A 27497-nucleotide genomic window follows, 5' to 3' on the forward strand; every position below is an offset into this window, starting at 1 on the left:
TTACTTGTAGGAAATAAAAAAAAACACATTTGGGGAAAGACGTAACGACATTTTAAAAAAGTATGTGGCAGAGAGCCAAGCATTCCAACTTTCGTGTAGCGCCTTCCCTGGTATTAAACACAGAAATAACGTGTATTACATGATTGATGGTTAATATTATTAAATTATAAAGTGTTCAATGATTGATGGTTAATATTATTAAATTATAAAGTGTTCAATGATTGATGGTTAATATTATTAAATTATAATGTGTTCAATGATTGATGGTTAATATTATTAAATTATAAAGTGTTCATGCTTAATTTTAGATTCACAAATATTATTAAAATATGAAGAAAATAATCTTAGAGGTACTTGTAAGTGTAAGAGAAAAACCAAATACTAGGAAAAATATATTCAGAAAATTCCGTACTGTATTAAACCTGACAACTTAGTTTAAACCCATGGATCACAATTGTCCAGAAAATTCTGTACTGTTCGTTTGTTTTTGAATTTCGCACAAAGCTACTCGAGAGCTATCTGTGCTAGCCGTCCCTAATTTAGAAGTGTAAGACTAGAGGGAAGGCAGCTCGTCATCACCACCCACCGCCAACTCTTGGGCTACTCTTTTACCAACGAATAGTGGGATTGACCGTCACATTATAACGTCCCCACGGCTGAAAGGGCGAACGTGTTTGGCGCGACTGGGATGCGAACCCGCGACCCTCGGATTACGAGTCGCACGCCTTAACGCGCTTGGCCATGCCGGGCCAAATTCTGTAGTGTATAAAGCTTGAATTTAGTTTAAACGTATGGATCACTAATCACAGATGTCCAGAAAATTCTGTACTCTATAAACCTAGAATTTAGTTTTACCCTATGGATCACTAATCACAGATGTCCAGAATATTCTGTACTGTATAAACCTAGAATTTAGTTTAACCCTATGGATCACTAATCACAGATGTCCAGAAAATTGTGCACTGTATAAAAACGATCATTAAATTAATTCTAGATTATAACTAATAAGACATGTTCAGGAAATGCTTTACTGTATAAAAATATCTAGTTTGCTTCTGGATTGTAACTGGTAAGACAAATTCAAGAAATTCTATCTTGAACGTAGAAAAACGAAATTTAGTTTAATTGTGAATTATCACTGATATGGAGATATGAAGAAAAGTGCACTGACTAAACACTTTTCAGACTTTCTAAAATGAAAACAAATTAAACAAACAAAAAACACAACCAAGCCTAACTTGTAGAAACCTCCTCGACATATAATTCTGTTTCCCCTGTTTAACACAATGATCTGTCCAAATTGTAACTACTTACATTTAGTTATTGAAACATGTTCGATACAAGTTCGATAAAAAATGAGACAATTCACTTGTCGCAATTGACAAAAGCCACAAATTTTCCCGCAATAGTAACTCAGTTCTTGAGAGGTATACGTTTCTGGGAGACAAAAAAGGACTGCGGGTGATGTCATTCTTGTGGAATGTGTTACTTCTCACTCAGGGTAGGTTAGGTAGTGAAGATGTTGCAACTAGAGAACCGATGCTACTAGCCCAGTCTATTGTCCCTAACTGGCCTAACATTACAAACAGAAAATCGATACGGTTATTTCAGTCTGTCGTCACCGTGTGTTTCCCAGTGATCAACGGTAAGTTCATGATCTTAGAGCGTTAACATCCTGGACTCGAGTCCTCGAGGTGCAAACACAGAACAGTTAATCCGTTGCGCTGCAGTTATTAAACTGGTCTAATCGAATAGGGAGATCTGACCGAATAGACAGCCCAAATTGCGGAGCGCGGTTTTACTGCAACGAAACGTGAACCGTGGACTCTGAGAATTACAGTTCGGTGTTAACCATTACTCACACCCTGCAAAATTTGTGGGAGAATATACTCTTCTAAAATAACTTAAAACGGTAGGTGACGCTAAGCACAGAGCTTGGGATCTATTTCACAGAACCTCGAGCACAAAAATATGTAGCAAAAACACTAGACAGAAATTTTAACGTTTTTTTTAACTGTATTTAAAAAAAAACATACAAACAAAGATAATTTTCTAAGTTCCTATGTGCATGCGTGAGTGAATTTTTTTTTTAAATCAAGACCTCACATTCAAAACACTTATTGACCATTTTTCGGTAATTTTTTTTTGTGCGTGTGCCGTTATTCTTTCAATAACCAGCAACGTTGCTGTTTATACCCTAAAAATCATATGCAAAAAATACAAAATCTGACACAATGTTTATTTGAATTTCACGCAAAGCTACATGAAGGCTATCTGCGCTAGCCGTCTCTAATTTAGCAGTATAAGACTAGAGGGAAGGCAACTAGTCATCACCACCCAACACCAACTCTTGGGCTACTCTTTCACCAACTTCAAGTAGGGTTGACCGTAATGTTATGATGTCCCCACGGCTGAAAGGACGAGCATGTTTGGTGTGACAGGGATTCAAACCCGCGACCCTCAGACTCTGAGGTTTAAACTAAATGCCAGGTTTATACAGTACAAAATTTTCTGGACATGTGTGATTAGTGACCAATCGATTTAAAATAAGTGCGACCCTCAGTCGAGCGCTCTAACCACCTGGCCGTACCGGGCGTTCTGACGCAATGAAGCATGAACATTGATGTGTTTTCTGTGTAAGATTATAACTAACGAGCCGATGGTCCGATTGTCACCAAACTCCTTCATATATCTTAGAGCCACCAGGGGAGTAAGACCATCACAACTATATACAAACAAATGGCCTAAGCGTGGGCAATCCAGTATCACCAGTTCTAGCCAATATTTTTATGACACAAGTTGAAACACAAGCAATTAACACAGCATTACATCCACCACTATACTGGTACAGATATGTAGACGACACGATTGCGGGATTCACATCTACAGAACACACACTTAACTTTTTCAATCAGATTAACTCTATACATCCCAACATTAACTTCACATGTGAACAGGAAGAAAGCAATCAAATATCATTTCTTAACCTCAAAATTACAAAACCGATACACAATTTAAAACAGAATTCCACAGGAAAACCACCCATACTGGACTATACATTCCTTGAAACTCAGCACATGAAACAAAACAAAAACTCAACACATTAAGAAACCAAATAAACACAGCCATAAAACTATGCTCACCAGATAAAACTAACGATGAATTAGACAAAATAAAACAATACTTCATCAACATCAATAAGTTTCCTCCACAAACCGTAGTAAACATTATACACACACACCTAGACAGAAAGCAAAATCAACCAACAAAAGTAAATATATCTCACGAATTAAAAAATCACGAAACCATATACTGCTGTATACCATATATTCCTGACATCAGCAGAAAAATAACAAACATTTGGCAAAAATTAGTAACAAAATATGACATTCCAGTTAATACCAAATTTATTCAAAAACCAGGCACAAAACTGAGGTCTGTACTATGTAAAACCTACACTGACAAACACCACACCAACATTATTTATAAAATACAATGTGATAACTGCCACGACTTCTATATTGGAGACATAAGCAGTAAAATGGGAACCAGATTTAAAGAACACAAAAAGTCACCTTCATACGTTTTCGAACACTGCAAGTCAAATAAACACAACATAACCATAGAAAACACTAAATACTAAATAAAGAAACAAACATAAACAAACTGAAAATTAAAGAAGCCTTACTTATACAATAACTTAAACCCAAAATAAACCAATATAAAGGAACACCTTTATATCTATATTAATAAATATATCCAACATCTAAACGCGCCCTCTACATTCCTACACTCAATTACACAATCGTCTTCAAACAAGTGGTCAGCTATCGGTCAATTACCTCTTTCTTTCTTTGTGAACCTGACGATGACCCAAGAAGGTCGAAACGTTGTTCTCTCCTCTACACAGTGCTTTCTCTACCAATATCAGCCGTTTTTACATGTATAATATATAATGGGTATGCGGTCAGATCTGACCTTCTAGGCTTTCCTTATTTGTTAAACAGGTACATAAAGCGTATGTTGTTGTACACAATAGACTGTCTGCTCTCTGTCCATCGTCTCTCTGAAACTTAGATTGTGTAAGAATTTTTCATAGATCAGAAAAACAGGTATTAGTGACAATAACTAATTTACAATAACAACGAAAAAATAAAATTACATAATTAACAAGTCAATTTTACCTTTTTGAAACAACAATGACAAAGTCAGTTCTCTTGTTTATATGCAATTAATTTATCACATAATTTTAATTAACTTTTAATCAAAGTAATCTAGCTACACAGATAGCACTAAATATTAGCCTAGTAATTAACAGATTTAATTTAACGAGTTGTTTGTGTGTTTTTCTTACAGCAAAGTTACATTGAGCTATCTGCTGTGTCTACCGAAAGGAATCGAACCCTTGATTTTAGCATGGTAAATCAGTTGCCTTACCACTTCCCTTATTTGGTTTTTTGTCTCAAGTTAAATACAAAAGCTACACAATAGGCTATCTGTGCTCTGCCCACCACGGGTATTGTAGACCGGTTTATTACGTTGTAAGTCCGCTGACATACTGCTGTGCCATTAGGGGGCCAATGTTTTGGACTCTAATCTTGTCTCGCTTTAGAAACGTCCAGTTTCAGTCAAATTTCTATTGTCTAAGGCACCTTCGTTACTTCGAAGTTTAAATATAGCTTTTCGATCTTCATCTAACCTAAAAACAATAGTTTATTTAATACTCAGAAGGGACTTTGTTTTTAAACCCAAAATAATCTAATTAACTCAAGACATTTCGCTTTGGCGAAGATGATTTTTGTGACATAATAAGAAAATCAGGTTAATAAAATTAGCTTTTAGTAGCCTGTTTTACTTATGTATTAACTTTCTACCAGAACAATAACCACCTATCTAGATCAACGTGTAACAACAATGACGAAGCCAACGGTTACAAGGTTCAACGTTATCATCCAGAACCAATTCTGAAGCTGAACCTGACCCTCCTGTTTACAGATGGAACCTGAACCTGAAAACCACTAAATTATAACCAGTTCTGAACTTGAAACCTATATATATAGATCCGATATCAACCCGAACCATTTAGATATAGATCTGGTATGAACTTTTAACACTGTTCGTAGAGAACTAATATGAACCTGAACACTGTTGATACAGAACCCTTTGCTATCGGAGTGTTGGACAACGTCCTGCCTCGCTGAGTAATTTGTTTCCATTCCATTTCTATCTTTCTATGCGTTTATTGGCTAAAAATGTAACACAAAATTTAAAACGTGACGTTATGTAAGAGCCACAAAACGGAAATATGTGTTAAATAAACCAAAAAGTAGGAACCAAACTTACCAGAGAATAAATTTCCCGAATGTACCAGATACGTATACTGTACAAAAGTGCACGATGTTCTTTTCGTTACGTACTTTTTTTAAATTTCCCTCACGTGGAGAAAGAGTGTCATAAAAAAAATATTTGTGCAACATTCCTGTTCTACAGTTGTTGTAGAAACTCACAGTATTATATAAATTATCACGCAATTAATCCATGGATCTGGTTGTTAGTGTATGAAAGTTTAGAGACAACCGAAATCACCTTGTGGGTAAGATAAGTTGAATTAAAAAAAAACAGTCACGTATAGGCTAATCTAACTTACTGGTGGACGAGTTTATATTTCTTTGTTTGTTTTGGAATTTCGCGCCAAGCTACACTAGAACTAATCTTGCTAGCCGTCACTAATTTAGCAGTGTAAGACTGGAGTCAGGGCAGCTAGTCATCACCACCCACCGCCAACTCTTGGGCTAATCTTTTACCAACGAATTATGGGATTGACCATCACTTATAACGCCCACTCGAGCATGTTTGACGTGACGAAGATTCGAACCCTTGACCATCAGATTGTGACTCGAGCGCCCCCTAACCAAAAAGCCAAACAATTGTGTCTGTAACGGGTATCGAAATATGGTTTGTAACGTTATAAATCTCCAGCCTGACTGCTGAGTGCTCCCTGTGACACACCGGCAACTCTGCAGGCTTACAAGCTGTCATTAATAACTACTGACGTCACGGAATCTAATTTAGATTATTAGTTTTCTGGTTAGTCAGATCTGAGAAACAGGCAGGTTAGTTCAAAGAAGTAATGATTAGTAATATATGTATATATTGTTTGTTTGCTTGTTTTGAATTTTGCGCAAACTTGCACGAGAGCTATTTGCGCTAGCCGTCCCTAATTTAGCAGTGTAAAACTAGAGGGAAGGCAACTAGTCATCATCGCTCACCGCCACCTCTTGGGCTACTCTCTTATCAACGAATAGTGGGACTGACCGTCACATTATAACACCCTTACGGCTGAAAGCTGAAAGTGTGAGCATGTTTGGTGCGACGGGGATTCGAACCCGCGACCCTCGGATTACGAGTTGAACGCCTTAACCCAACTGGTCATGCCGGGCCTTCATTGGGCTATCTTCTGAGTCCATCGAGGGGAATCGCACCCTTAATTTTAGTGTTGTAAATCCGAAGACTTACCACTGTACCAGCGGGAGACATATGGTGAAAAGTAAATAATTCTTAACCTGACACAGATGTGTTGTGACACAAAAAAGTGACACATTATCAATCACACCAAACATGCTCGCCCTTTCAGAGCAACCCAAAAGTTGATGGCGGGTGGTGAAGACTGGCTGCCTTCCCTTGAGTCTTCCATTACTAAATTAGAGACAGCAAGCGCGGGTAGCCCTGTAGCTTTGCACGAAGTTCAAAACAGTAAAATACTTTATCAAATTAACGCAATCAACACTTTAACGATTGTCGAGAAGCAGTTTGCTAATATAAATAGCGTCTCGTTCGTTAATGTGTTTGTTGAAATCTAAACAGCCATTCTGCGAACAATACTTCCAGACATTTGAAACCAGTTCACAAAAGCTTTTTTCTTTTTCTTTTTGGCTGACTTCCATTGGTCCCATTGTTCTTAAGCTGAGGAAACATCTAAATGTTAAACTCCTAAATTAATTTTAAAGTGATGACAGAAAGAAATTGTGTGATATACACAGTATTAAGTTAGATCCGTAATCCTTTCAACTCCACATCAGATCAGTGATCTTTAAATACTTGACTTTCATTCAAGTTAACCGATTCATATTGTTTTACATATCGTAGGTAAAGTACTACAAGACCCGAATGTCGTTTAAATTATTTTGATTATTCTATTATCTTTTACTAAGCTAATAACGTTACGTATGTTTACACAATAACACTGATATCTGAGGCTAGCTGTAACGTATACTAGAATATCAAAGAAATATCATATCTAGATATGTTCCGTTTTGTACTGTTTGCTTGTTTGTACTTAAGCATGAAGTTAAACAAAGGGTATCGAAACCCGGTTTCTAGCGTTGTACGTCCGCAGACATACTGCTGTGCCACTTGAGGGCTGCTTTTAGTATACGTTTAAAAGTATAACAATATTGGGCTATCTTCTACGCCCACATGGGGAATCGAACTCCGGATTATAGAGTTGTAAGTCCGAAGTCACTAGAGTAATGCATTTTAACATGCAACTAGAATAAACCTGAAAGTAAAAGTAGAGGACGTTTTTAAATGAGACGTGGGAGCATTACAAGGACAGTAACAGAGTTTTGAAAAGGGATATCCATCTACTGAACCATATTAAAATCTAAATGATAAAAATATAGAAATTGTTTTATTGATAGATTTAATTATTTAATAACTCTTTAATTAAAGAAATAAATACACCATTATTAGTTAACAATAATAGTAATAACGCTTGTAATAATAATTAAGAATATACCGTTTCAATTTTCTTGGCCCAGCATGGCCAAGTGTGTTAAGGCGTTCGACTCATAATCCGAGGGTCGCGGGTTTGAATTCCGGTCGCACCTTTCAGCCGTGGGGGCGTTATAATGTGACGATCAGTCTCACTATTCGTTGGTAAGAGAGTAGCCCAAGAGTTGGCGGTGGGTGATGATGCCTAGTTGCCTTCCTCTAGTCTTACGCTGCTAAATTAGGGACGGCTAGCGCAGATGGCCCTCAAGTAGCTTTGTGCGAAATTCCAAACAAACAAACCTTTCAATTTTCTTTACTGGTGTAAAATAATTATCACTTATCCTAAAACTAATTTAATACTGTTTCCAGTACACCTTTCTGGTAATTCAATAGTGATTTGGGAAGGAATGTCTTGGTTCCTTTCGAATAATTTATTTTAAAGCAGCACGTTCAAACTAAGGTAGACTCTGCCAAAAGAATGTCTGATGTTACAAACTATAGGCGCCCTTACCTTTCACAGTTACACGTATTATTATCCAAACGTAACATCATAGTTAAACTAATCATTTTTAGTAATTCTTATTAAAAGTGTAAATTTGTTTGTATTCAGGCACACACAATATGTTATTTTAGTCTGTTGACTTATAATGTAAAATCTTATACCAGACAAACGTGTACTTCTGTGGGCGCCTATGATGAGTGACATAGGCATCGTAACACAGTTCATTGACCCGATATTCTGTAGATTTACCGTTAAGCCACTAAAGGAAGGTATATGGATCGACACTTATTCAATTTTTTTTATAAGATTAACTTAAGAAAGATTAAGTTGTGCCCATTAAACGCCTTTAGGAAACAGATGTTTTAATAAAATAGTGGTTAGTTTTCTTTAGATTGCTAAATGCATGTGTTCATTATTTAGTTTGCATAGATACCAACAAAAATAAGATTTCTTTGAAGCATTTCGCAAAGGCGTGATGTTTACGTTTTGATGGTTCATGTGGTGTTTGTTTGTACAGGAAGTAATGGATTTTAAACTTTTCTGATTCATTTTTGACAACGTAACATTGAAAGGACACTTTAAGATGGATAACTTAGTGTTAAACTATAAAACTTGCTTCAATGAAAATTAATATATTACATAAAGTAGTAGAGAACAAACAAACTGTAGAAGGTTCACAAAAAAACTTTGTATGATAATTATTAACGTTACGATTTTCAGACTTCTATTAACGATTCCTACCCATAGATGGCAATAGTTTATCTTAAGACAATAATTACAAATGATGCGATTTACAATTTACGCATTGAGTGGACGGAATCAACATAGTTGTATTGAACAGTAAATGACCAATGTCTGTTCAGAGAGGCCACCAATCTTCTTCATCAATAAAACTTATTAGTTAAAGTATTATTATTCAGTAATCCTTGACTGAACGAAAGATACATTGTACAGAACAAAAACCTTACTTAAAGAATAAACTGGTAATAGTTTGGGTTAAAATAATAATATGCAAGGAGTCAAGTTTACAATTCTCCTGACCACAATGCTTCTCTGATAATACAAATCACTTACTTCTCTTCAGTTAACTTTACTTTTTATAAGTCGTAAGACCATATACTTTATTGACCATTATATAGATCATAACAGATTTTCGTTAATTTTGTTACAATTCTTTGTAAATTTAGATAATTGTTTCATTGCAGGGAATCGATATTACTCTTATAATTTTATACAATTCAAACACAAACTGAGTTAAGCTAATTTAAAAAATTTACTCAGTTTATAAATGAAGACACCAACAGTGGTACCACAGAGTTTTGTAAACTGAAAAGAAGATGTTGGTTTGTTTGATTAAAACATGATAACCGAATCATAACTTAAAGTTTTTGAAGATGATTTAACACAATTTTGGAGTTTGGGTTAATAAATTTATTTAGTATTATAAATAGTCATAGTTTAATATCGAATGTCATTTTGTCTTGTTCATGGTGCTCCGCATAAGAGTTTAAAAAAGACTACAAATAGACAGGATAAAACAAAACTGAGAAGTTATACGTTGTGTAACTTAAATACTTCTTAACGGTATACAATAGCATTCAATAACATATATTTTGTTATATTGAAATGTAGATGTACTTTTCTGCACGTTAATATACTTTGCTTTAATTTACAAGCTTTCGGCCCCCTTATCGGACCTTCAGGTAAGAGTACTAAGAATCTGAAAACAAACAAAAAGCATTTTAATGTATGGAAGAGTCTGTGGATGTTTCTACAGTTATAAGGCTTAACAAATACTTATTTTTATTCATAATGTTATAGTTGGAGCTAGTGTCATCTAATGTTGTAGATTCAAACTAAGTTTTGGGTTTAATATTACAACAAATTCAAGAAAGTAAATTTGTCGTTCTTCGTTTTTACATCTTGTTTTCATCGATAACATTCACCACATAAACTGACAGGTCTGAAACATAACGTTCTGACAGTTTTAAACTCGATACTGGACGGAAAGAAGTAAACCGATTTATTGGTAAATGTATCTATTTTGTCTGTCATGGTTTTCTGCCGTCTCTAATTTTGAATTAATGGTTTGAACTTAAGCACAAAACTACGTTATGAGCTACCTGTTCTCTGCTCACCACGGTTATCAAAAGCCGGTTTATAGCATTGTAAACTAAGAGACATACCGTTGTACCGGCTGAGTTGATGGGAGGTCAGCTAGTTAAGAACCAAACCACGCGTTACTTTTCTCTAGACGAACTCTGAATTCCCCTTAACAGCAAAGCAGTAAATTCCTTGCATCATGAACAATGACGTGCACAAAGCAGCAGATCTGTATTTTGTTTGAAGTAATATTTTTTGTTTCATTGTAATTTAATTCCTGTTTCATCCGCAGTGAAAAAGACACACAGATCCTACGTTCAGAATTAATATTACTAGAACGTAATTACAATATAGGCATGGTGTTTGATCGCCTCTCGCATGTATTTCAACAGAGCTACTCATTGGGGTATCAGCGCCCTGGCAATCACAGGAAATCGAACTCTGTATTTTAGCGTTGTAACTCCGTATATTTACTACTGTCCTACAGAGGTACCACAGACCTTAAAAGACCAAAGATTAAACTTTAGACGGCAGACACAGATAGCAGAATAGCTGATTGATTTTTACGTTATCGTCAGTGTGTGTACGACTTAGTCTCCAATCCCTTGCCTAACGTCTCCTCAGCTATTCTGAATACTTATAACGCTAAAACCATGTTTTCATACCCCTGTGAGACACAGCACGAACAACTCTTTGTGTAACTCTCTCCTTAACATCAAACAAAGTAAAGTGTATCACGTGGTGAATATTTTCTCACGAACATCAAAATGTGGTGGTATTACCGATAATTATTGGTGATCTTCATTTGTTGGTTTATTTTGTTAGCGCTAGATGGCACAACGCAGTGTTAACATGGGATAAAAATATCGTTCTTCATCACGAGAAACCCACTTGAAATAAAAATGTACCTCAGAACGGCTGGTATGAGTATTAATACTTTTATTGATAAACAGAGAACAATGTTTCGACCATCCTAGGTTATCTTCTTTGTTAACCTGAAAATGATTTAGGAAGGTCGAAAAGAAGTTATACTCTGCTTATCAATAAAAGTGTTAATACCCACACCAGCCGTTCTGAGATACAAAAAATGTGGTAATGTGGTAATGTAAAACATACGGAATTCTAAAAATTTAGTGCAAAACAAAACAGCACATAATTTAACACGAAAAAAAACCCGAACAGATTTAGGAGTTGTGAATGCACAAGTTAATGCTAGCTATTAATAAAAACTGAAAACATAAGAATTGCTGTAGAAAATATCGCTAAGAATGGGGGTGCCCCGATAATGGATCAAATAATCCTAATCATTATATGTTTTTATGACATTATATACTTCTATTTAGACAGGAATACTGATTAATTGGTTAATTTTTATTTTGATTAGAAGTTAATCATAACACTGAAATAATACGTAAAGACAAGACAAATTAAGCATAGACGTTATATCAAATACAGAAAATAAGAGACAATAAATGAAGCAAATTATGAGTGTCTATATGTCCTGTAAAGTTTTATTGGGATTATGGTCGAAAACACGGATAGCAGCGACGGTAGCAGGTTGATGAATAAGTGATTACAAGTAATTTAAATTTCTAGTTCTGTTCTATGCAGTTTGATTACTTTAATCGGAGGTTTTATAGCGTCACATTGTAACATAAAGTTAAAATACTGAACATAAATTTTTAAATGTTTATTTGAAACTTTGTAAAAGAAAAAAAATAGTGAAATTGACAATAAAGATTTCCATTCTATCAGTTATAGTACATTCAAATAAAAAAGAACAACTTAACATTCGAATAACTTTTATTGAAAACTTGGTTTATACACACGGATTTACATATATACGCAAATTATTTTATTAAAGATGTGTTTATTTGCATTAGTGTGTGTAACTCTTAACCCTCTGGCTTTGATTTTTCAAATGACACACATATTACGTGACAGACGCCTTTTAATTTTAAATGGGTGAATCAGGGAAAACAAATCGCTTAAAAAATTCTACAAAAGTTTCAAAACAGTAACTTGCCATCTAGATCTCTCTAAATAAGCTCTTACACTCTTGTAACAAGTTAAATTTACACCCGCAGATTTTATATGTAAATGAATATTTTATTTAATTTTCATAATTACACAAGAACGTACTAGTTAGATCGAACATGTATGATACGCTATATTTAGAATCAAACAAACGACAACAAAGACGCGAAGGGAATTTAAAATAGGCTTAATGCTACTCTTTCAGAAATAACAGCAACAACAAAAAAATTCGAAGGTAAAAAATAGGCTTAATGCGATAGTTCCGGAAAAAAATCTAAGGTAACTAAAAGAAGGCTTAACCAAGTGCGTCTACTCGAAATATCTTGCAATAAACGGTTTTCAGTTAGATGATATTATTTCGCTTATTTATTAATGGGGGCGCTGAAACTTTGGAATTAATTATATATATATATACGTCGTCTAATGTGCAAAATGATGACATTCGTGTGACCGCTTTTGCAGATTCTCTCGATGATAAATTTATTTAGTATACACTTCTTGACGCTATATAAACGTATATTTAGGTTTTTCATCTTAATGATATTGTATTTTAGGAAAATGTTTTATAATTTTCCTGAAAGAGGGCCGAAGGCTATTTGGAGAGGTCATCTGTTTTAATTGTTCGTACCATTACACAATGGTGTGTTGTCTGTTAGTCAGTCAATAGACAGCAAAATGACGTTTTATAAGGGACACTTAACGTTGTCGTTTTGTAGTGCCATGACGTGAGTAAAACGTTCGCATACTATGAACCAAGAAAAAAATGTATATATATATATATTCATATACACTACATGGCCGAAACTACGTAGACACCCATTCTAATTCGTTGGTTCGGCTATTTCAGCCACATCCATTGCTAACAGGCGTATAAGATCAAGCATACAACCATGCAATCTGCATAGAGAAACATTGGCAGTAGAATGGGTCATACTGAAAAGCTCAGCGACTTTCAACGCGGCACTGGCATAGGATGCAACCTTTCCAACAAGTCAGTTCGTCAAATTTCGTAAGTGGAAACGTCTAGGAGCAACAACAGCTCAGCCACGAAGCGGTAGGCCACACAAGCTCACAGAATTGCATAAAAATCGTCTCTCTACAGTTGTAACTCTCACTACCGAGTTCCAAACTGCCTCTGGAAGCAATGTTAGCACAAGAACTGTTCGTCGGGAGCTTCATGAAATGGGTTTTTACGGCCGAACAGCAGAACACAAGCCTAAGATCACCATGTACAGTGCCAAGGGTCGACTGGAGTGGTGTAAAGTACAACGCCTTTGGACTCTATAGCACTGGAAATGCGCACTTTGGAGTGATGAATCATGCTTCACTATCTGGCAGTCTGACGCAAGAATATGAGTTTGGCGGATGCCAGGAAAACGCTATCTGCCTGAATGCATAGTGCCAACTGTAAAGTTTCGTGGAGGAGGAATAATAGTATGGGGCTGTTTTTCATGGTTTGGGCAAGGCTCTTTAGTTCCAGTGAAGAGAAATCTTAATGCTACAGCATACCTATGACATTCTAGAAAAATGTGTGCTTCTAACTTTGTAGCAACAGTTTAGGGAAGACCGTTTTTTTGTTTCAGCATGACAATGACCCCGTGAACAAAGAGAGTTCCATAAAGACATGGTTTGCCGAGGTTGGTGTGTAAAGCCTTGACTGACCTGCACAGAGCCCCGAGCTCAACTCCATCGAACACTTTTGGGGTGAATTGGAACGCCGACTGCCAGCCAGACCTTCTCACTCGACCTCACTGATGCTATTGTGGTTGAATAGGAGTGATTCCCCGCAGCCATGTTCCAAAATATAGTGAAGAGCCTTCCCAGAGGAGTGGAGGCTGTTATAGCAGCAAAGGGAGGACGAACTGCATTTTAATGTCCACATGCTTTTGGCCATGTAATGTATATATATGTGTACACTTTGTAGGTTGCAACACAACGTGACATATTGTTTTCAAAAACAACATATAAAAACTTAGATTTTATTTACTTTTTGAAAATACACGGTATTTTATTTACTCTTGAAACAGAACATGTGGAAGTACGTGTGGTACATGGTGTTTTATTTACTCTTGAAACAGGACATGTGAAAGTACGTGTGGTACATGGTGTTTTATTTACTCTTGAAACAGAACATGTGAAAAAGTACGTGTGGTACATGGTGTTTTATTTACTCTTGAAACAGGACATGTGAAAGTACGTGTGGTACATGGTGTTTTATTTACTCTTGAAACAGGACATGTGAAAGTACGTGTGGTACATGGTGTTTTATTTACTCTTGAAACAGGACATGTGAAAGTACGTGTGGTACATGGTGTTTTATTTACTCTTGAAACAGGACATGTGAAAGTACGTGTGGTACATGGTGTTTTATTTACTCTTGAAACAGGACATGTGAAAGTACGTGTGGTACATGGTGTTTTATTTACTCTTGAAACAGGACATGTGAAAGTACGTGTGGTACATGGTGTTTTATTTACTCGCTCCATAATATTTTTAACAAATATTTATTGATAACTTATCGTTACTGTTATTGTATTAAATAACGTATTGATCTTCCATTTTAAACCAGTTATCTGAACACTGTCACATTACAAACCTTTGTTTACTGACTTCGAACGTTATGTACAGCCAAGTCAGACGGCTATGTACAAACAGCGCTTGGTTTATCAGGTTTATTAAATTGTGTTTCATCTACGTTTTTGATCAAATTTGCAAGTACGAAAAAAAATATATAAACAAACAAAAACACCTCTTTCGTTCGTTTCCAGCTTATCTACCATCCACAAAAGTTGAAATTAGGATTTCTGCACATGATCTTAAAAGTGGTGGAAAATAAAGAGTAAAATCAAATACAGATGATACACTCATCAAAAACAATCACAACAGCCTTTTTTACGAAAGTTTCTTCACACATAGTAGACACATCAAAAACAATCACAACAGCCTTTTTTACGAAAGTTTCTTCACACATAGCAGATACATCAAAAACAATCACAACAGCCTTTTTTTACGAAAGTTTCTTCACACATAGTAGATGTATCAAAAACAATCACAAACCATAACAGCCTTTCTTGCTAAAGTGTTGTCGCACATAGTAGATAAATACATAATACCGTGTAATGTAGTCTAACCTAAAGTTTAAATCCACTGTTACGAAACAAGCCATAGTTTATAAAGATTCAAGTCTCGACGCCTGCACGTGTCCTCTGAAATCAAAGTGATCGGTTCTCAGAGAAACACGAACACTCACTAACAAACGTTTGACTGAAGATGTTTGTTTTTAAGTACAAAGCTACACAATGGACTAGCTGTACTGTGGGCACCAGAGGTATCGAACCCGGGTTTTAATGGTATAAGCTTCTAGATTTGCAGACGAGGGGGAGGAATGTTTGTTTGTTTAATTGTTTCAGAGCGAAGCCACATTGGGTTGTATGTTGTGTCCGTCGTGGGGAATCAGCCTCGGATTTTACCTTTGTAAGTACGTGAACTTACTGACTTACAAGAGGCGTCATAAAATCACGTAGAAATCAGCTCTCTGTTTAATCACACGTTTCAGGAGTTAATTTTTGTAAACATTTTGTTCAGTGCTTGTTTCATTTGTTGAGCAGAGCTTCGCCGTCTTCTCATACTGTTAGCCATTCTCCTACGCACTACGTCGCGGTGTAGCTCCTTGAAGGCCTCGCCTACGGCGTCGCCACCATCACAGGCGCTGCACTCGAAGAAACAACACGAGAGCTCCACGGCTAGCTGCTCAGCTTCTTCCTGCTCAACCTGACGCTCGTGCGTCAGATCATTTTTATTTCCCACCAGGACACAAGAGAAGTTCTGAGTTTTCTTGACAGAAGCGATATGCTGGTGAAGATGGAGGATATCCTCGAAGCTCCCCCTATCGGTCGTGCTGTACACAAGAAGAAACCCTTCACCCCATATGATGTTGCCATCTTGAAGCATATTTTCTCCCTGTAAGAAAACATTTTAATCTTTATGCGACGTTCGACAATGAACTAAAACTACTAAATATATTTTACTTTTTGCTTAGGTTAGGCTTAGAGATATATTGACTACGTTCGTAAACAAGTATTGTATTATCAACACTGGTCTAGATAATACATGTATAAATGACGCAAATTCGTTAGTCCAACGTTTTTATTGTGGTGTCACTTGAAGTCATAACAAACTTAAAAAGGTTCCAGAAAATTATTGTAGCTGTTAGGAAAACAAGAAGCTGTATTTATGGCAAAGTTTCTAAGACTAAATTATTGGTATTTCGTATTTGAGGACAAAATTTCCTGGGCTATGTTTGTTTGTTTTGGAATTTCGCACAAAACTACTCGAGGGCTATCTGTGCTAGCCGTTCCTAATTTAGTAGTGTAAGACTAGAGGGAAGGCAGCTAGTCATCACCACCTACCGCCAACTCCTGAGCTACTCTTTTACCAACGAATAGTGGGATTGACTGTCACATTATAACGCACCCAAGGCTGAAAGGGCGAGCATGTTTGGCGTGACGGGGATGCGAACCCGCGACCCTCAGATTACGAGTCGCACGCCTTAACACGCTTGGCCATGCCGAGCCCTTCCCGGGCTAACTATTGTATTTCGATTTTAGGACGAAGTTTCTTTGTTATTAATTTCACGCAGCGCCATTCGAGGACTATTTGTACTAGTCGTCCTTAACTTACTAGTGAAAGAGTATAGAGAAGGCAAATAGTCATCACCACCCATCGCCAACTCTTGGGCTATTTTTTTATCAACGAATAATGGGATTGACCGTATCTTTATAATGTCCTTCATTTTAAATTACTGACTGGAAGGAAGTAGCGAGTCAGCAGCACCCTACCATCTGCTATTGACGCTAAGGAATTGACTGCCTCTCTTGTAACGCACCCACAGTTTAAAGTGCAAGATGAAGAGAAATGGACTAAGTTTTCTCTGTGTCGTGTTTATTTATTTTAATAGTATTTCGTAATTAGTTAAATTTTAATGTGTCTACTTTAAGTTCAACGATCATTTAGCCTTGGCTGTTATTAAGCCTAAAGCGACATCATGGGTAATCCGTACTCTCCTCACCACGAATAGTAGTACGAAAAAAAAATTAAAGGTACTTTAAACATAGTGTGCTGTCATCTAGTAGTAAAACATATTACTAATTATAATAAATTTATTCAATAACTTTAATACATCCAATAGTGTTTAAAATAAGTTCCATTCCCTAATTTAACAGATTCCGTACAAGATGTTGTGCTTACAAAGCGTCAACTTTTTTATTTACCTGACGTCCTGTTTCGTCAACAACAGTAATAATTCCATCATTCTTGACAATGTTAAACTACTCCTTCGTTAGATCTGTTTAGAAACACTAGGTTAATAACCTCTACACCACTTAGAAACAATATATCAACTCTCTAAGTTTAGAATTTTTTTATAACTCAAGTGGAGCCGCCATTTTGGCTCTAATATACTTCAGAATTGTTGTGCTTTTCTTTAAAATGATTAATACAGAGTTTATTTTTATTACACCTTTCGATGCTTTAAACTTTTGGTTTTAAGTTTGATTTTACATGGAAAGCTCTTATGCCAGCAAATAGCTGCCAGTCTTCTAATCAGAGATAATAATAATAATAATAGTTTACTATCAGTCAACTGTATCTCCCATACAGACAAAGGACCGTTCAAAATACACACTCGATGCCAGATTACTTTAACTAAATTCAAACAGGACGGAGAAGCTGAGATTACATGGTCCATGTCCCGTTACTATCAAGAAAAAAATAACATTCGGTATTCAATGAACTTAAACCAATAGAAAGACGATTAAACATAACACACTCAAATAAGATGAATTTATTTTCAGTTATCGAACTAAAAACGTGTCTAATATTTCACTGTTAAATCCATTATCATGTTTAAGACAAGAAAGTGGCTTAGTTTTTTTCCATCCGGATATAGCTGTAACACGAAATTGTATTGATCCATATCACTAAAAACAATCCAACGTCCTTAAAAAACAAATGCTACGAGCATAAATAAAGATATAATGTAGTTGTTTAGTTACCATGGGTACTTATTAACAGCTTCATAACTTAAAGATATATAATTGTGATGCAACCATAGGAACTGAGCAGTAAAGACATTAAAACCTTACGACTGAGATGTAGTAACAACATACTATTTGCTAGAAAATCCCCAAATAGCTTTAGAGCTCCAGATAATTTGGAATTTTGAACAGTTTTATTTGATACAATGCATTCTGATATGTTTGTGATGATATTACAGAGCGGATGTATAATAACAGATTTTACTGCTCCAGACAAGGAATAGAAACGACTCCAGTCGACCGGTAAGTTTCTCCTCTATGCGTAAATGTTTCATTTAGCTGTTTTACTTCAGGAGCTTGCTAGCTATACAGTGTTATTTTATAAACTAGACATCAATAATCAGAAGTCAAAGGGTTAACACAATACTGAAGTGTGTGAAACAAACAAATCTTTTACATACAGTGGATCTAAAGACGTTTTAGTTTCCTTGACAAACACAGAGCTACACAGACTTACTGTTAAGCCACAGGGAGATCTAAAGATGTAACTAACACACCACCAGGAAGACGCATTGTTCTGAACGACAGGGTTTATAGGGCGTTATTTTATCAAGAATTCCTTGACTTCTAATATTCTAACATACAGTTATTTAAGGTATTATAACGTCAGTGGCGTAGCTAAGGGGGCAAGGGGGTACATTTGTCCTCGGGCGCAGCATCGGGGTGGGGGCGCCAAATTGATGTTACATAATTAGGAATTATGGCTTACATTTTGTCACGAGGGGGCGCGAAAACTGACTTTGTCTCCAGGCGCTGAAAACCCTAGATACGCCTCTGTATAACGTTTCAAATTCTGATATTAAAATTCGAATCCTGGTCGCACCAAACATGCTCGCCCCTCCCAGCCGTGGGGGTGTTATAATGTGACGGTCAATCCCACCATTCGTTGGTAAATGAGTAGCCCAAGAGTTGGCGGTGGGTGGTGATGACTAGCTGCCTTCTCTCTAGTCTTACACTGCTGAATAAGGGACGTCTAGCGCAGATAGCCCTCGAGTAGCTTTGCGCGAAATTAAAACAAACAAACAAACTGATATTAAATTACGTATTTATTAAGTGATTATAGGTTTTTAATGTTTTGAATTCTAATAATACATTGGCTGAATGTGTAAACTGTTATTATTTCTTCAACCGAATTATTAAAATATAACAGAACAATAAAATATCTTAGTTAAACCTAAATAACTAAAATTTGTTAGTAATAATTTTATAAAGAAATATGAATGCATACAGAATCATCTGCACCACCTGTCTTGTATTCAGTTTGTCATATTTAAAGTAAATACACTGTACTATTAAATTTAATGTTAAATTCTAGCGCAATTCATGTTTTATAGCTATATACTTAATAGTGAAAAATACATTAAGCTTAGCATGATTAAGCCTTCTACAAAGATTAAATGTTTTCGCAAGTAACAGCGCAAAATACGAAAAGACCCGGCGTGGTCAGGTTGTTAAGACAATCTACTCGTAACCTGAAGATCGCGGGTTCGAATCCTCATCACACCAAACATGCTCGCCATTTCAGCCGTGGGGGCATTATAATGTTACAGTCAATCACACTATTCGTTGGTAAAGGAGTAGTTGAGTAGTGATGACTAGCTGCCTTCCCTCTAGTCTTACACTGCTAAATTATGGACTGTTAGTGCAGATAGCCCTCGTGTAACTTTGCGCGAAATTCAAAGCAAACAAAACAAATCAATACGAAAACAAAAGTTATCTGTTCTTTACTTTATTGTGGATAATAGCTAATGTTCCTGATTTGAGGATAGTGATTAAACTTCATTTACCCCCTAGAACAATTCCTGTTGTTGTTCCTTTACAACAGTTCGTGAGATGTATTCCCACACTTACCCTTCCAGCTGTGTCTAAAATTTCCATGGTAACGTTTTCGTCATCAACCATCACAGTGTGTCGGTAAGTACACTCTGAAATAAAACAAAATGTTAGGTATTCGTTATTTAAAAACAAAATCCGGGTTTGGGATGAACTCAAAATCTCACCTTCAGTGTGTGATTTTGAAAACTCTTTAACAGTTTCCAACTAATCACAATAAATTATGTGCAATTTAAGGTAAATTATACGTTTCATACCCTTCATTTCTATAATCCAGGAAAATTATAAATGAAGTTGTTATAGTTTATAAACGTCGCTACTATTTATTTATTATACTACAAGAATATTTCTTAGCCAACTTGTAAATTCATCAAATGCACATGATAATTTATAACCTGTCTTTAGTGTTATTAGATCGTCTGTTTATTTATTAAATTTACATAGCGATTTAGGCAACGTGTGCGAAAACTTCTAAAACCACATGTTTATTTTGTGATATAAGCACAAATTGTAAAGGAAGTTATTTATACTTAAATAACAAATTACACAAACGTTAGTGAAAAATATAGAAATGATATTACGAGGTTAAACATCTTATTTATAAGTTATTACATACAAACAATAAAATGAAAATGTAACATCGAACGATTATCTATTAAAACCACTCACTAATGAATACATACTTACCTGGGCTTCATGTTTAATATTTGTTTTGTTTTTTACCACCAGTGTTCGAAAACTAATTCTTTACCTTTTGGAGTAGATTTTGGAAAAAAACAGGTGGCGTTAAGGATGACGTCAGCAATTTTCGCGCAACGCATGAGAAAATGAGAAGGAATGTTGACAGGTTAAATAACGCTAAATTTGGAATAAAGTGAAACATAAAACGTAACGAAAACTAGAAATATGTAGAGGTCTACTTCAAATCAGTTTGGTTCGTAAATGGTTGCTAAATGAAGGTTGGTCTCAAGCTCACTTTTGAGAAAGATTTGTAAATAATTATGACTCGGAAGTTTATGAATATTCTTGATTATCAATGACGTCGAAAATTTTTCGGTGGATTTCTGTTTTGAATTGTGTGTCGGTTCTTGTAATTTTGAGGTTAAAAAAAATGATATTTGATTGCTTTCTTCCTGTTCACATGTGAAGTTAATGTTGGGATGTATAGAGTTATCACCCACACTGGACTATACATTCCTTGGGACTCAGCACATGAAACAAAACAAAAACTCAACATACTAAGAAACCAAATAAACACAGCCATAAAACTATGCTCACCAGATAAAATTAACGATGAATTAGACAAAATAAAACAATACTTCATCAACATCAATAAGTTTCCTCCACAAACCGTAGAAAACATTATACGCACACACCTAGACAGAAAGCAAAATCAACCAACTAAAGTAAATATATCTCACGAATCAAAAAATCACGAAACCATATACTGCTGCATACCATATATTCCTGACATCAGCAGACAAATAACAAACATTTGGCAAAAACTAGTAACAAAATATGACATTCCAGTTAATACCAAATTTATTCAAAAACCAGGCACAAAACTGAGGTCTATACTATGTAAAAACTACACTGACAAACACCACACCAACATTATTTACAAAATACAATGTGATAACTGCCACGACTTCTATATTGGAGAAACAAGTAGAAAAATGGAAACCAGATTCAAAGAACATAAAAAGTCACCTTCACACGTTTTCGAACACTGCAAGTCAAATAAACACAACATAACCATAGAAAACACTCAAATACTAAATAAAGAAACAAACATAAACAAACTGAAAATTAAAGAAGCCTTACTTATACAACAACTTAAACCCAAAATAAACCAATATAAAGGAACGCCTTTATACCTATATTAATATAATAAAATAAATTAAAATTGTATATTCAAACATCTAATACCGCCCTCTACATTCCGACACTCAGTTACACAACCCCTTTCAAACATGTGGTCAGCTTCCGGTCAGTTACCTCTTTCTTTGTGAACCTGACGAAGAAGGTCGAAACGTTGTTCGCTCCTCTACGTAAAAAAAATTTCTCAACCCAAACGAGCCGTTTCCACATATATAATATTCTTGATTATTTGTGGTTTGGATAATTATTGTGTCGCTGATAAACAGAAAATGTTGCGTTTCAATTATTTGATTTTAAATCAGTGAATTACTTCTCACATTAAAGTATACAATTTGTTAGTTATTGTGTACGAATAAATTAGTAAATTAATTTTAAAGAGAAAACGTAAACTTTACTCTTCTATGCAAAATATTTTCTCAACCTAAACGAGCCATTTTTGCATGTAAACTTTTCAAATTAAAAGAATGTATGATTAAATAATATAAAGTATAAATACAAACTTTCTTACAACGGGGGTGTAGCTCAGTGGTAGAGCGTTCGCTTTGCATGTGAAAGGCCCCGGGTTCGATCCCCGGCACCTCCACAGCGTCATTCTTTTGTTTTCATTTTATAGTTTTATATTTTTCACAAAAGCAAACACACATTTAACTATAATTCTCTACCTAGTAAAATGATATATTAAATTTCAAGCATGTTCCTAACCATGTAGTGTCACTATTGCAATTTGAATCATTGAAATTGGTCACCAAGGTATAATTTAGTTCTTCATTCAGATATATTTCACAACAATAGGTATATTGTCATCAACTTTGCTAATGTTATATTTTAAACGTTAAAAGTTTCAAATACTTTGTTTTGCAAATAAAATTTAATAACGATATATATTGTGACAATATTTTAGTTGTTAACACACAGGTCTTCTAATGTTTCGCGATCTTTGAAAAACCTGTAATCTTATACTTACTATAGTGTAAGTGTAATACACTTTTTTGGTGGTGGTACAAGTTTCACATTTAAACCACTGAAATCTAAAATTTAAACTGTTTTACTCTAAATTACTTAGATGCAATTTTTATAATATGTTTGGTTTTTATGCTAATTACATGATGGAGGCAGACATTAAAACTCTTGTAATAGATATATTCATAAACAAAATTGTATCATTTTTTCACGTACATGGAGAAGATAGCTTAGTTTGTACTCATGCGCTATCTGTTCCAAGCAAAACAAATTATCTCCGGTTCATGTAAGTTATACATTTTAGATAGGACAAGGAGAAATTAAAATTAATTAAATAATTTTATTTGTTGACAGCTTTTTATATTTTCAGTGTATCCATCATTTCTTTACGTAGACACACATATATATATATTTATTTATTTCCAAGTTTAAAAATGTAATATTTTGATCATATTATAGTATTTACTGACGACAAACACGTTCTGACTCTTATAGAATGTTTTTTCCTTTAATTTACAGAAGTCCTGATATTATAGATAATGTTGTAAAGTCCTTGAACATTGTAACCAAATTTGACCCGAGGAACAGTTTAAAAGAGGCATTTCGTTTGTGTGAAGACATTTTAAAAGCCACCTTCGACTTTTACCCACACCCAACATTTATTACCAACCAGGCGCTTTTTAACAAATATATTAACTAACCTTTACTTTGTGATTTGGAAGATCATTGGAGAACAGCCACAATTCATGTTAACTTTCAGTCGAAACAGAGATAAACAAAGATACAATCACATAAAAAAGATATATAATAAATAACGCGAGAACAAAAGGTGTCAATTCCCAACCCAACAGACGTAAAGAGCATTTAGATAACTTACCAACAGATGTCATTACCTTCCAGTCAGGCAATCGTTGCTTTCTTCAATTTTAAAATAACGTGATTAGTTTAATTTTTTCCCCTTCTTTTTTTTTTTTTCAAAACATAAAATTAAAACTGAAAAAAATCTAGAAACACACGAACTACACTGCAAATTGTTATCAGATGCGACAAGTTCTATCACTCGAACAGCGTGTTCAGGTTCTAATAATGCTTTCTTTCCCGGCCAGCAGAAACAAACAAATAGACGTATATGAAAGAATTAGTTTATTCACCCAAACAGACTAAGCACACTTGAGAAAGTTAAATTTATTTATATCTTCCGTTGCGACTTGTCAAGTATGATTGGTCACTGACTACTTAGTTGAGTGTTTTTAGAAGTGGGTGTTTTTTTACAACAGTACTTTTAGCTTGTTGCAAAGTTTTATTTATTTGTTTTCACAAATGGCATTAGGCAAAAATTCGATTAAATTTGCAACATCTAATTTTGAATGTAATATTCGAATAGAGTTTTTTCCTCATTTCATCAAGTATATGAAGCAGATTAACGATTTAAGACAATATTCGATTCTCATAACTAGAAAACTGGAATTGAAAAGATGTTTAATGTTGTTTTTAATAAGGTGAAAATGTAAACTATTCTTGTTTGTACAAATAATCCTAGTTTTAGCTGTTAGTAAGTCCTCTTTAATTAAACTACAAGTTTTAATATAATTTTCTAATTCGAACATATTATTTTCTCAAAAGTACAAATTATTTTGGATTTGCAAACTATCACAGAATAATTATTATAATTAGTTATTGATTAATTATATCATAATTAAAAAATAACAACTTTACGAACGTTTTATTATGTAGTGTTAAATTAATATAATTATTTTATTATTTGATAACTTAATTCTGTCACAAGTGCATAATACTCATTACAATATTGAAATACAAAATATATTTATAATAATTAGTAATAGTTATTAATCGTAATATACTTCAAGTCCAATAGCCTTTTAACAAAACGACAAAGAGCCCGGCATAGCCAGGTGGTGAAGAGTAATTATAAGGGTTTAAATAGAGAAGTACATGTCAGGTAATCGGCATAGCCAGGTGGTGAAGAGTAATTATAAGGGTTTAAATAGAGAAGTACATGTCAGGTAATCTGCATAGCCAGGTGGTGAAGAGTAATTATAAGGGTTTAAATAGAGAAGTACATGTCAGTTAATCTGCATAGCCAGGTGGTGAAGAGTAATTATAAGGGTTTAAATAGAGAAGTACATGTCAGGTAATCTTCATAGCCAGGTGGTGAAGAGTAATTATAAGGGTTTAAATAGAGAAGTACATGTCAGGTAATCTTCATAGCCAGGTGGTGAAGAGTAATTATAAGGGTTTAAATAGAGAAGTACATGTCAGGTAATCGGCATATTATAAGGGTTTAAATAGAGAAGTACATGTCAGGTAATCTGCATAGCCAGGTGGTGAAGAGTAATTATAAGGGTTTAAATAGAGAAGTACATGTCAGGTAATCTGCATAGCCAAGTGGTGAAGAGTAATTATAAGGGTTTAAATAGAGAATAGTTAAAACGTGAATATTTATTCACGTCAGGTAATCGACGTGACTATGATGATAAAAACTTTCAGATATTTATGTGTTAATTAATATGTTAAATAGGTTAAGGCGATCGACTCGTCGTTCGAGAGTTATGGGTTCGAGTCCTCGTCACACCAAACATACTCTCTTTTTCAGCCGTGGGGGCGTTATTGTGTGACGGTCAATTCCACTATTTGTTGGTAAAAGCCCAAGAGTTGACAGTAGTTGGTGATGACTAGCTGCCTTCCCTGACTACACTGCTAAATTAGGGACGGCTAGCACAGATAACGCTTGTGTATCTTTGCGCGACATTCAAAACAAACAAAGAGAACAAAACGGTAAACATGTTTGATGATTTGGCAGTCTGGAAAAGTGTTCCAACATCAGCAATAGCAGCTACAAACATACAACAAATATAATAAGTGAATACTACCAAAAATACAGAATAAAAATAAATACAGCAAAAACACAACTAGTCGTCTTTACTAAGCTGACAAAGCACAAAAAGTACAGCCTGAACTATATATGAATGGAACATTACTTCAGACTGTCACATCGGCAAAATTTCTAGGCCTAATCTATGATTCAAAATTAACATGGATTAACCATGTAAATGAAATTCAAAGTAAAGTCTGCTGAAGAATCAACTATACTGGGAATCTAACTGGCAAGAACAGTGGAGCATCAACAGACAACGTATTAAACATTTACAAAACATACATTAGATCAGTAATCGACTACGCAGTTTCAGTGACAATACAATTAAAACGAAGTCACAGACAATCCAAAACACACTCCTCACAACAGAATGCAGAGTTCCCAAAACAACATTATCCAAATTCATACACAAATATTCAAACATACCAACCATACCAGATACTCGTACATCGTACAATAAAGTATTTTGATAAAGATTGGATGAAAAACGAATTATTATGCGAACTAGACAGGTATCGCATACATGGTGAAGATGGTCCTAAACACTTGTCCTCGATTAACATGTATTTTAAACACACACACACAAATATAAGGGAGAAAAAAAAAAGAGGCCACCATCAAACTAGACTTCCTACTGATCTGGCAAATAATATCTACAAATGTATGAAACTAGTACATGGACATTGCCCTGAAAAGGGTCAGAGTAAACTCAGACCACTCTGGCCCTAAAGCAGTAGCCATACCAACTCACACTGCATGATCACGTAAGCAAAGGAAGGAGGAAGAGGTCAAAGCGCATCTGACCGTTCAGAGTACATACGATTACCCAAATCCTGAGAGAGAGAGACAAACATGTTTATTCTCGTGTTCAAGGACAGTAAAAGAAAACGCCATCTATTAGTGCTTAAAGGTTGTTTTTTTTTTCTAATTAGCATATAAATTGATTTTTTTTACTATGACAAATTAATTATAATATTTTTAAAACATTTAATTTTTCAAATAATTTATTTGGACGCCTGTTGCTTGGGTAGGTGAAACTCCAATCATGTGAATTAATTTTTAAAATACTCTCAGCTGTGGTAATAAGAACATTTTTATTATGAAGAAGGATATGAGAGAAACCTTCGAAAACACAAATATTTTCAAAATGTTTGTCTTTTTTTTAAATGTTGACGTAACAAGCAGGCGTGAAAAAAGTAAATCTATAACTAATGTCTAGAAGCCTAGCCACCTGATATTGACATGTCTTAATACATGGGTACAAAATAGATTAGTTTTAATTGTCTGACTAATTTCGCAAATAATTACTAACCCATGAAATAGCACAATAACGTAATATATTTATTTGCACTCTCTTTGTGCATTGGCATTTATGTACATAGTTGATACTGAAACCATTGTCATAACATTTCGGTGG

The 27497-nt window shown here is 34.9% G+C and overlaps 1 protein-coding gene, 1 long non-coding RNA gene and 1 other non-coding gene across 6 annotated transcripts in view; 1 reads left to right on the plus strand and 2 right to left on the minus strand.

The window, feature by feature from the left end:
- Window positions 1–1238: 1238 nt before the first annotated feature.
- LOC143247219 (uncharacterized) lies at window positions 1239–7261 on the minus strand. Its single transcript, XR_013026439.1, has 2 exons — window positions 5344–7261; window positions 1239–4072 (listed from the first exon to the last, which is right to left on the minus strand). It is a non-coding gene; the product is annotated as an uncharacterized LOC143247219 (long non-coding RNA).
- Window positions 7262–12167: 4906 nt separating this feature from the next.
- Window positions 12168–27497, minus strand: part of LOC143247221 (ras-related and estrogen-regulated growth inhibitor-like) — a 40918-nt gene continuing 25588 nt past the window's right edge. For 2 of the 4 annotated variants that reach the window (XR_013026440.1, XR_013026441.1), the window contains 3 exons: window positions 20362–20435; window positions 15360–16375; window positions 12168–15302 (listed from right to left, as the gene is read on the minus strand). Coding sequence is in view for 2 of the 4 variants with exons in the window: in XM_076494929.1 (XP_076351044.1) it covers window positions 15968–16375; window positions 20362–20435 (482 nt within the window). In the remaining 2 variants the exon portion in view is untranslated. Of the gene's footprint in view, window positions 16376–20361; window positions 20436–27497 lie in introns of all 4 variants that reach the window. The other 2 variants (XM_076494929.1, XM_076494930.1) reach the window with 1 other exon arrangement.
- On the plus strand, window positions 22736–22807 carry TRNAA-UGC (transfer RNA alanine (anticodon UGC)). The gene has a single exon. It is a non-coding gene; the product is annotated as a tRNA-Ala (tRNA).

The sequence above is a fragment of the Tachypleus tridentatus genome, chromosome 3 (assembly GCF_004210375.1).
Source record: "Tachypleus tridentatus isolate NWPU-2018 chromosome 3, ASM421037v1, whole genome shotgun sequence".
Classification (NCBI taxonomy): domain Eukaryota; kingdom Metazoa; phylum Arthropoda; class Merostomata; order Xiphosura; family Limulidae; genus Tachypleus; species Tachypleus tridentatus.